The 12,133-nt window shown below is 31.0% G+C and overlaps 1 protein-coding gene across 1 annotated transcript in view; it reads right to left on the bottom strand.

Annotated features, from left to right (window-relative positions):
- LOC134720579 (sodium/hydrogen exchanger 2-like) overlaps window positions 1-8,656 on the bottom strand; it is a 36,804-nt gene extending 28,148 nt beyond the window's left edge. Inside the window, exon 1 of the mRNA XM_063582911.1 lies at window positions 8,250-8,656. Coding sequence (XP_063438981.1) covers window positions 8,250-8,457 — 208 coding nt within the window. The 5' untranslated portion in view covers window positions 8,458-8,656. The remainder of the gene's footprint in view (window positions 1-8,249) is intronic.
- Between the last annotated feature and the right edge of the window lie 3,477 nt (window positions 8,657-12,133).

Below are 12,133 nucleotides of genomic sequence, written 5' to 3'. Positions count from 1 at the left end.
CTAAGATCCCAGATGACCCTTTTATATCAGCTACAATAACTTCTTGTTTAACTAATAAAGGACCTATTGCTAAATTCAAAATACATTTGCCTTTAACACTTAAAACATTGCCATTGGCAGTTGTTAATATACTATCTAGGCTAATCAACTGAGAACTTAGTTTTAATTTCTCAAAAGTATCAAAAGAAATCAAAGAAACTGGTGATCCAGTATCAACAAGAAATTTAACATCAATTTCATCAATTTTGCAAAAGGCAAAAAGACAATTTTGATTCACTAAATTTATTTGGACTCTCTTAATTGGATCTGATATCAAACTTTCAATTTTGGTTTGTGGCCTTTCTAAATTTTTAACAGCTGAAGTATTGGCCTCTAAATCAGCTTTTAATCGTTTCCCTGATTGTTCAATGGACAATAGTACTGAATGTGTCCTATCTCATTACATTTATAGCAGACTCTGTCAGTCGTGCTATTTTGATTCCTATAATACCTTCCTCTGCCCCTATTATTAAACCTATGAGGCCTATTTTGATAATATCCGTTCCTATTTTCAGTTTCTGTATTAACATGTTTAAGTTGACTTAATTTTTCATCAATTAGTTTAGCAACTTGATCAAGAGTTAATAACTCTGTACTTTCCTTTTTATTATCCTTAATTGCTTGAATGGGGACTTCATTGCTAGTTAGCATTGGCTTTCTCATATTATTTTGAGGATTGATAAATGCTTCATATTCAATTGCGTATGAAATTGCAGAATCCAACGTTTTTGCACGTTGGAACTGGACATGCTTTTGTAAATCCAAGTTATTTAATCCTCTAATGAATTTATTTATAAGAACTTTTTCCATCATTTCAGAATCTTGTTTTTCATTTGGAAAAGCCAAGTAACCTAACCTTCTTAAAGCTTGACCATACTCAGAAACAGTTTCATCTTTAGAATGTCTTCTTGCTTCAAATTCGCAAACATATGCGGCTTCTCTTTCTCTAGGATTAAATCTATTATTTAAACTTTCTTTAATTTTATTATAATTTCCAAGGTCTTGTTTACTTAAAGTACTCAAAATTTTCTGAGCAGGACCTCTTAGACTCATAACAATTTGTTTAGCTCTTTCTAAATCATTCCATTCATTCCATTCTGCAACTTGTTCAAAATGAACCAAATAGTCTTGCCAGTCGATAGTTTTGCCATCAAATGATTGAGGCTCTTTTTCTCTTCTTGCTATACGTTTTTCATGTAAGGTAACAGGGTTTGGCAAGTTATCAAGAAAAGATGTGTGCTTAACCCCTTCATGCCTATTTAAATCATAACTGGGGTATTTTTCAGTTGAATACCTATTTAAGGGTTGATAGTCCTCTGAAAATGTATCCTTATCAACATATCTCTTGTTTGGGAGATAATCTGATCCTTGGTTCTTATTTAATCTATCCCTATCATCATACAATTCATAGCTTGGTCTCCTACTAAAATGTGGCTCTTGGTATCTTTTTGGAGTAAATTTTCTATCTACTTTATAATCTGGATGTTTCAATATAGATTTATCCCTTACTGAATCATCATAGGTTTCAGATAAAGTAACAAATGATTTTAATGGAGTACTAAAATTGAAATCTTTTTCATGTCTATACTTAACTTCATCTTTATCTGAAAATCTATCAGAATGCTCAATTTTTGCTCTATCTTGCTGGCTTATACCGCTTGCATAATCCATTGAATATGCCATTTTACAAAATAACAGAAATGTTTAAGGGCAATTTGTATGGTCACGGCACCAAAATGTGAACGGACTGATCTGACATTTAAGTAAAAGTAACGTTTCCTGGATACCTTCTTACTTAATGCTAGCGCAGTCACGAAATAACCAAATAAACCCAGGTTCTTTACAGAAATAATGAAGACCAGTTCTGCCCTGGACACCTTGTCACACTAGGGGACAAGTGTCTACAACAACCGACATAACAGACAATTCTCTGGGAGGACAAAGCTAATACTTGACCGGGAAATGATTTGGACAAGTATAAGCCAGCATTCTAGGAAGGGAAGTCTTAAAGAAATAATACCTAAATTATCATATTTATTTCATACCAAAATACACAATAAATATTCTTATATTATGACAGTAAGTTTTACAACAATACAGAAGTTAAATAAAGGGGGAAAATGTCTTACTTTAAGTAGGGCTTTTAAATTGTACCATTTAAACCATTTTAGTCCCAAGTCCTAACGTTTAAACCCTAATTAGTGCCAAAACATTTAAGAGACGAATTGGTCCAGAACAGTTATAGTAAACAGCATGGCTGTAATGAAAACTGATAATTACCTTCGAGGAAAGTATGAATTCTGGACAATGTATTAAATGTGAATTCAGTATATAATTAATAACAAAATGACTTAACAAATGGTACTTTCTTAAAATAAGATTTGCAATTTAACCAACACAATCTTACCTTTAACTATTAATAACCGGTTTAGAAAAGGAGTACAGTTATTGTGTACATAAACACAGGTGAAAGTTTTCATGTAAACAATAGTAATTATATAAAATGTAAATATGCTTAAACTTAAAAGGGAGCTAATAAATTACTCTTAATTCCAATATTGCCAACTTAAACGAGTTTTGTCATTTTAAAGAGATGTAAAAGAAAAATCCAAATGACACAAGTTGTTGCAAAAAGGGGCCTAATAACTGACACATGTATATATGGTAACTGGTGTTTATAAAAGAGTTTTTTTTAGAGCATCTTGTATGCTTACAATATGTCATAGCAAAGAGCTTCAAAGACATGAACATAAAGTTCTGTAAATACATTTGTTCAATGAGATATGATATTGTACTCAGGTCTATTTACCACTAAGCATGCTTGACAATGTATGAAATAAGAACAATTCAAAACAATTACCTCTAGTTTTTTAAATGTATTTTTAACTTTTAAGCATCAATTTCAATGCTCCCCTTTTTTTGTTGCAAGTTGTTAACGTATATTGGTAGTCATTTAACTTAAATAAATCAATCGATTCCAAGACTACTTTCTTAACTCCCAACGGAACCATGTTGGAAAATAGCTTCAGCTTCGGCAATGAAAGCATCTCTGTTAAAGGGTTTTGTCTGAATTTCCAATAATTTGAGTGAAACATATGTCGTGACTGTAATATAGGACAAGGTGACTGAATCAACATGACATAATGTCACAGTGATGTGGGAGTACACTGATGACAAACAGATGCAATACGTTCATGTTCGACAGACTGTAAATACATTAAGGTTGAGGGTACCAAAATATATAACACCAATATCACGATTACTAACGATTATAGAAGTGTGCTCCAAGCTCGATTTAAATCTCGTATCATGCATGTCTACGGTGTTAATGAACTTCTACAGATGATACAATTTGTATTCATGATTGTAAATATTATTAAAGGCGTTTTATAAACATTTATCTGTTTATGTCAGATTGAATTACAAAATAAGTTTGTCCATAAAAAGGTTCTATTGATATGATATTACATCTATAATAAAGATCATACTAAAAAGTATAAACCATTTGAAGTCATTACCCTGTATATCATCTTACAGTTCTTGTTTCAAAGTTTCAAAACTATGCAGACAAATTAACCAGTGTTATATTTCATGTTTATAATGGAAATTAATATTTGACAATAAAAAAAGTAAGACAATCTGCTCAGGTGTATGTACAATGTAAGACCCTCCTACATGTCCTACAAAAGTCATTAACCTGTTTAAAGTTTGGTTTAAAAGTTTCAAAACTATGCAGACAAATTAACCAGTTTTATATATCAAGTTTATATATAGGAAATAATACTTGACAATAAAAAGTAAAACACTAGGGTGCATGTCAGGCCCTCCTAGAATTTACACTCATTCACAAAGATGTCTTTCCAAAGGTGCAATAATAAGTAGAGGAAAATCACACCTTTTCCTACTATTGTATTACACAATATAAAATTTGTACTGACACAATTATTAACTTGAAATTAATAATGGCGTCAAGATTGGGTAGGTAGACTAAAAGAATAAGAGTAAATAAGAGTTCAGTTCTTATAGTAAAACTATGGTTCCAGTCCCCCCTCACCAATTCTTAATTATTTTTATTTTTCAAATTTCAGTAAATATGAACGATTTTAGTGTTCCAGTAGTTAAAACCCCCTTTTAAAATGACTGGAAGCATGCCTGTGATCTCTAGAATGTTAAAGATATAATAAGCTGACTTTCACATTCATCCTAACCATCAGTAAGCATCATTAACCAGCCATGTCAACAGGAGGATCCTTATCTCTGATAGTCAAAACTTTGTAATTAAAAATATTGAAACAAATAAAGATATCAGGGTATCATATACAATGTATGAGAAAAAAAGAGTTTTTGGTTAACCAATTTCACACATCTTAGAAATCCTTGTAGTATTATAGATTTCTATTTACTAAACCATTAGACAATGTATGAAACAGGAAGTCTGCTTGAGTCTAACTTTGTATTGATAAATTTGAAAACCCACAATTTAATGGACAATATATCTATATGCATATTATGCATTAGGAATTTTGTTTAAATATGTTAGCTGAAAGCTACGGCTATGATTCATTAAATTAGGATAAAAAGCTTCTTAATTTTGAAAATTGAAGGACTTTACAACAAACATTATACATTTGTATATACCAAATATTGTTGACCTATAATTACTTAAGCTGAGGAAAAAACCCAGATTCCCAATTAATACCAGACACTGCACAGTGCAAATGAGGTCAAGGCCACAATACAAACATTTTCATTGTACTAACTACTTATTACAATTCTACACAATGTTGACCTCTTATAAATTTACATAGCTACTAAGGAGCAACATAGTGCAAACTTAACCTGACTACTGACGTGTGTAAATGAGGTCAATGTCAAGGTCATATATAAGATTGAAAAATGCAAGTTGTAGATTCTGATTAGCACGAATCAACATGTAAAAAAATGGGAACAATAATATCATTCTTCACGATTGGGTACAAATAATCCCTTATCAACAAGTATCTGACCAAATTTTTCACACTTTAGAGTATAATGAAATTATTTTAGTGTTGTCTTATAGAAATACGAAGATGTGGTATGAGTGCCAATGAGACAACTCTGCTTCCAAGTCACAACTTGTAAAAAAAATAAACCATTATAGGTCAAAGGTTATGTTCACCAACAACAGATAGAACTGTACTTGTTAGGACATGCCAATGAAGAAACCATGGTGAGTTATAAAAGACTTTGCTTTATGTAATGTCTATTTGTTTTAAACTAAATATCCCTGTAGTACACAAACACTGATCTCAGTCAACATGTTATTAAATATACATATTGTGTATGATTTAAATTTAAGAGATTCTATAAGTTTCAAAGGTAATGCATATATTTATGTATTGATTAAGACATCCTGCAGAAGATGTAAAACCCTGTATGATGTAAATATAAAGGTAGGAAGAATATATACTGCAAGTAGCTTGATCAATGGAAAATCAAAAGATTTCCTGCAATACCTCATTAAAGTACCATATAATGGTATTTACAACCAATGTACTAAACTCTAAAGGTAGGAAGGATATCTGCTACAATTAGCTCAATGGTAATGATATACATCCTCCAATACACGTGCATGTACATGTACCATATAATGGTAGGAAGGATCTCTACTACAAGTAGCTCAACGGTAATGATAAAGACATCCTACAGTACATGTTCATGTACATGTAAAGTACCATTTGTATAATGGTATTACTAACTTAGGTAGGAATAATATCTGGTACAAGTAACTCAATGGTAATGATAATTATATAAAGACATCCTGCAATACATGTAAAGTACCATATAATGGTATTACTAAAGGATATCTGGTACAAGTACATGTAGCTGTAGGGAAATGACATCATTGGAACCGTGTACATCCCTATCCTAAGGATACACTTCCTCAATCTAATTACATACTGGATCATATACCAAACACTTGTTTACCTGACAAATGTTTAAAGAATCAAAAATCACAAATGTACTCTCAGAAAACAACCCACCTATTATACCCTTAATTTAAATAATATAATGCATAAAAGTGCATCGCAAATTAATTAAGATCCTGTTTGTAATTTATTGCTATCCATTCTATTGAACTGTTATCTTACAAACAAATCTAAATATTTAAAGGATAGCAATACTACCCAGGTATTATACCCAGGTATTACAGTGCATTTCCTAGAGCAATTACATACATGTAAAATTCAATAAACTAAGGACAGGAAACATTAAGTCCAAAATATCTTTTGTGTTATTAATTACCTCAGTCTATGGGTAAAAAACACTAGAACAATTGCATACATGTACATGTAAATGCGATGTCAAATTATAAAACTCAACTTGAAATGTCTACCGTCTACAGGTTTAGTATGACGGGAAATATTAAGACTAAAATATATTTTCAGTTAGCACCTTTATCTATGGATAAAACACTTTACTAACTCAGACACCGACTGATGGTGGTACATGTATGTGGTAAATTCAATAAACAATGAAACAAAGGTACATGTATGGGTTTTTCTCATTGCTGTAGGCCATGCAGTTGCCTTTTATTGCTTACATGTATTTCCACTTCATTTGGAAATTTGGTGGATAATTGTTTCATTGGCAATGGCCATATTACCACATCACCTTATTTTTTTTTACAGAGAAATGAATCTCAATAAAACAAGTACTTGTATACATTTGTATATATATCTATAATAAATATATTGTAACCTTGAGAAAGGATTTTAAAATCCCTTCAGATCACATCTGTCACAAGAAAGAGTAAATGGTTCTTTGTACTTCACAGTCTTGCCATCTCTTTATACAAGTATCAATCATACATTTAACTTGAAATCAAATGTTATACTGGGCATGCTGGGGGAAAGAAGGGCAAAACAAATATGTTGGCATGGTTTGTGTTAAAAAAAACCAACATGATGAACCTCCAATTGCTTGAATACTTCCAACCAGAATTCCAGTAAATTGCTTCATTTGATTTTCCTACAATATGAAGCTGATGCCTAGCTAACCTACACATGTGTATGGTTCTAATATTTCTAGTCTTTTGTCTCCAATTATGAAAAGGTTTTAACATGGTAGCATTTCTCCAATAGTATACATTGTATACATGTACATTTAGTACTTCAGAAACAATTGTGAACCAGTAATTAATTGTTTTAGCCGAGGGTTTAGGAAGCAATTACTGTAATATAAAAAAGAAGATGTGGTATGATTGCCAATGAGACAACTATCCACAAAAGACAAAAATGACACAAACATTAACAATTACCGTACGGCCTTCAACAATGAGCAAACCCATACCGCATATAGTAAGTTATAAAAGGCCCTGAATGCAAATTCAGAAATTATTGTGATGTTTTTATTGTTGCGAAAATTGCAAGAGTTGTAAACAGTTACGCAATAACTTAAACTCGCATTTTAAAAGATTTTATAAGAATTAAGCAGGATTTTTCTAAAATCGTAAAATGACAAAATCGCAATAATAAATGAACGCAATAATTTCTGAATTCACAGTATATGAATATTTTCTGTTAAATATGTCAGGTACAAGTAAACATTAGAGATGCGTTTTGTACATGTATTTTGAGAAGGTGATGAAGAGATAAACAAAATCTTTACCAATTTTTACATTTCTATTAAATTATTAATTTAACATTGATGTTAATATTAAACTGTCAACATGGTCAAAAACTAAACATTGTGTCTAAAAAAAAAAGGAATGTCTACAATCTCTATTGTACTCTTTCCAATAAATAGTGAATTGAATTTAATTGACAAAAGGCAATTGATTTATAAAGTTATTTTATGTACATGTATGAACAGCAAAAAAGGAAGAAGATGCAGAAATGATTGAACAAAGGATCAACCCTTGTTGTGGAGGGGTGTCATGATCACTTTCCTTATTATAATACATGTACATTTGTCTCTCTTTGTTTATATTAGAGTGCAGTGTTCATGGGATGATAGCTGAATAATGGCTAATTTAGGCTTCCAACTCAAAACAGACAAAAGTCCACTTAATTTCATTTTGGGGTTCAAAACCCGGAGTCCATCTATGAACTTAAAACTTAAAAAAAGGAAAATGGGTACAGAATTCTAAAAGGGATAAGTTAACAATCTGATATATGCCAAAGACTTTGGGATCAATAACTGGGGGAGTGGTTAGTAACGTGGCTTACCTATTTTGGCTAAAGCAACAATTAATATCCACAAACATATCACATATGGTAGCTCTACTCTTTCAAAATCAAATGAAAAAATCTGATATCTTTCTGTTTCGTTGTGAGATTCCTCGTGTGATTCGGCTGATCCTACTTGAGCCCATGACAGCAGTATGAGGAACAAAGCGTGGATTATGTGTTTTTGGAAACAATATTTTGTCGCCATTTCTCAATGTATTTGTGTGAAAAGCTAAAAGATTTAAAGTTCTATGTTCAATCTTCAAATGGTACATGTCGAATCCATTAGGTCCAGTATAGTTTGTTGATTATTTCGTGAATGAAATGTGTTCATTCTTTGTGTCTGTGAAGCCGATAACGATGACCCAACAAAGGTCATTGGCTGACGTCAAACACATTCGGAAGCATTAATGTGGGACTTCTCTTCCTTGTTCTTAGCGCCTACGGCACTTTCACTTTCGTTTTGATTTTAACTTTATTCACTTTTTAGAACGTATAAAAGAAAATGTTTATTTACATGTTATCAAAAACATACGTATTAACCTTTTTATTTAAAGATTGATCAACAACACGGGAAACTTAACAACCTTGACACTAGACTTTGAAAAAAAGTAAATTGCATATAAATCTGTATTGGAATTTACACCAATAAAATTATTTGATTTGCTATGATTGATTTTATAAATCCTTGATAAAAATCAATCTTACTGTTATAAATAAAATCTTGATAAAATTTGGAGAAGATTTATATTTGCCAATCAGACAACTATTCATTAGACACCAGATGATGAGGAACTAAAGATCAGCAGGAGGCCTTCACAGTGTGAAAACATGCTATAAAATGATCCAGCATAACAAAAGTGACAAAATTCATTAGAAAATCTTAAAAGCTGGAACCATTTTTAAAATATATTAAATGCAATACAAATTTTGACAGAAAGCAACCAATAACAAGCACTGATTTAAAGGCTCCTTACTTGACACAGACACATGAAACATATTTAAGAGGGTTCAACCAACTAGCTTTAGAAGTAAACACACAACATAAGAAAAAACTTAAAACATCATCGAATCAACATGAAGCACAAAAAGACAACAAAAAAACATGCAGTATACTGATCTTAGTGTACTTACATTTGCTGACAGCTATTTCAAAGCAAATTTCAACTACTTTATAAACCATTATTTTCTAGACTTTGCTAAAAAATTGTTACATTTTACCTTTTAGTCATTATAGATGAAAAAAAAGAGGTCAAACAGGTTGTTCTGGATTACCAGATTTGTAATAACATAAGAAACATGATGGGTGCCAAATGTGGAGCAGGATCTGCTTACCCTTCCAGAGCACCTGAGATCACCACCAGTTTTGGTGGCGTTCCTGTTGCTTAGTCTTTAGTTTTCTATGTTGGGTCTTCTGTACTTTTATTTGTCTGGTTGTCTTTTGATTTTTAGCCATGGCGTTGTCAATTTATTTTCAATCAATGAGTTTGACTGTCTCTCTGGTATCTTTCGTCCCTCTTTTGTTCCAATCTGGGAATCAATTTCTGAAATACATATTTCATTCCGAAAAATAGAACAAATCAAAGAATGTTATGCACACAGAGTTAAATGGAAATCATAATTTCACCTCACAGCATTCAACTTTTGAAAATTGAAATGTCAATAAACCAGTTCATGTCCTATGATAGATATTTGAAGAAGAAAAATACATTGGAACAATACTAATTTTAAAGTATTCTTAGGAAATCTGCAAGATTTTGTTCAATGGAAATAATCTCATTAAAATAAAAGAATAAAAGAAGAATGTGTTTGAGGACACAAATGCCTGTGCTGAAGATTTTGATTTTCCTTGTTAAAAAGGGTAATTACTTCTAAAAACAGTTATTGACTCACTCCACAAATTCAAACACTAAATGCAAATTTTAGTTCTTAGCAGTGTGTATGTAATAACAATCTCTAACACCTTTCCTTGTTTGTGACGTTATGCAGAGTCACCACCAATCATTAGACTTTTACATGTAGTAAACAACCACTCTTTACAATTCAAGAGCACTTTGTCTACCTTTTCTTTTTAGTAGGATCCATTTTCTAAACCTTTAGTTTTAAATGTATTTGAACTGTTGCTTGCCTTTTCATGCTTTTTTGCCTTCAGTATTGTCTGATCTTTAACTTTCTGCCTCTTTGACCTTTTTGATAAACTGTATTCATGACCTTCATGGAATGGCTGAAGTTCAGGGTCATAACTCATTCTATGGTTCCATGCAACAATTGTCCAGACCATTATAAAAGATTAAAGTAGGATTCCACCTACATTTATGTAATGAATTGTCAATTAACTTTAGGATGAGAAACTGGTTCAAGGTCATTGGTAATAATTATTTAAATTGGTATCCAAGCAAGCAACATAAAATTATAATCTGGACACAACACAGATGGATGGGTCAGGCAACATTCCTGAATAGATGTTCTGCACCAATTTTCACAGAAGTGTAAGGATATTATAAAGAAACATGGAGTTTTTTACACCCTTGCAAACAATATTTGGAAAAATGCAAATGTAAATTTTTGTTACCTTGACCTTGACCTACCAATTACTCCACACAGAATTATATGAAAACAAGAATGTATCCTAAGTACAGGGATGCCCCATGAAAATTATGAAATTGGGGTCAGAACCTCAAAGATCATATCATATGGAACTTGTATTCCAAGTTTCAGATTGATTGGACATCAACTTCATCAAAAATAACCTTGACCAAAAACTTTAAACTGAAGCAGGACAGACGAACGAATAAACGGATGGATGCAAAGACCAGAAAACATAATGCCCCTCTACTATCATAGGTGGGGCATAAAAAAGAACACATTCTAGACTAGACATACTTTATTCTATTTTGTTTGATTTGCACTACTGTAAAGCACCTGAGCTAATCATGCAGTTAGTCTTTGGTCAATAATATTACAATTAGTACATCAAGTATAACAATCTGATTGCTTTTATAGGGTTAGTTCACTACTCATTTCAATGTTTGTCTCAAAGTTTTCTAAAGTAACTATATTCAGAAAAAATGAAAATATTTAAATGTAATAAGAGATCATAAATTTATTCGCCCTTATCTTTTGTATTGATAAGCAAATACCAAATCCACATCTAAAATTTCTAAATTTTCTATAATTTTGAACTATTAAAGATGCTCATTTCTACACATAAGTTTATTTTTTTTAATTTAAATTATCTCCCCTTTTTTTATTGAAATTATCTCCCCTATTTTTTTATTTCACAAAATTATCAAATCTGGATATGGTTTTCACTATGAAGAATATTTTTGACTGCTAACATACTTGTTCAATCTGCTCGCATGTATTACGTGCAACATGTAAAATATAAAATACAAACTGCTTACAATTATGTTAATAAATGTGAAAGTATAAAAAATTTAAAAAAAGAATAAGCATTTAGTATTCTTTATAGTGAAGTATAATCAAATTAATCTGACAATTCTATAAATTATATAGTAAAAACATAATCAAAACATTTTGAGTCTGTTGAATTAGAAAATAATTGAAATTTGCAACTCAAGATATAAAAATTTCTTTGTTTTGGATAAATTTTTCACATTTAAAAGGAAATAAACCGACAGTCACTCTCATATAAAAGCAAATATGTATATTAGTATTGCTTAATCGTAAATTTTAATTATAATATCATATTTTAATATTCCATCCTGCACAGAAAGTCTTATATAATTTATATGAATTGAAATTTTAATCTTTAATAATGCCCTATTTCAAAAGGTCCAAAAACATTAAAATTATCCAAAAACTCAAAATTAAGTGATGTGGCCTTAGCATTTTTAAATTCCTGTATAAGCTGTACCTTCATA

Source organism: Mytilus trossulus, chromosome 6 (assembly GCF_036588685.1).
Source record: "Mytilus trossulus isolate FHL-02 chromosome 6, PNRI_Mtr1.1.1.hap1, whole genome shotgun sequence".
Taxonomy (NCBI): domain Eukaryota; kingdom Metazoa; phylum Mollusca; class Bivalvia; order Mytilida; family Mytilidae; genus Mytilus; species Mytilus trossulus.
This window is presented reverse-complemented; position numbering and strand designations above follow the sequence as displayed.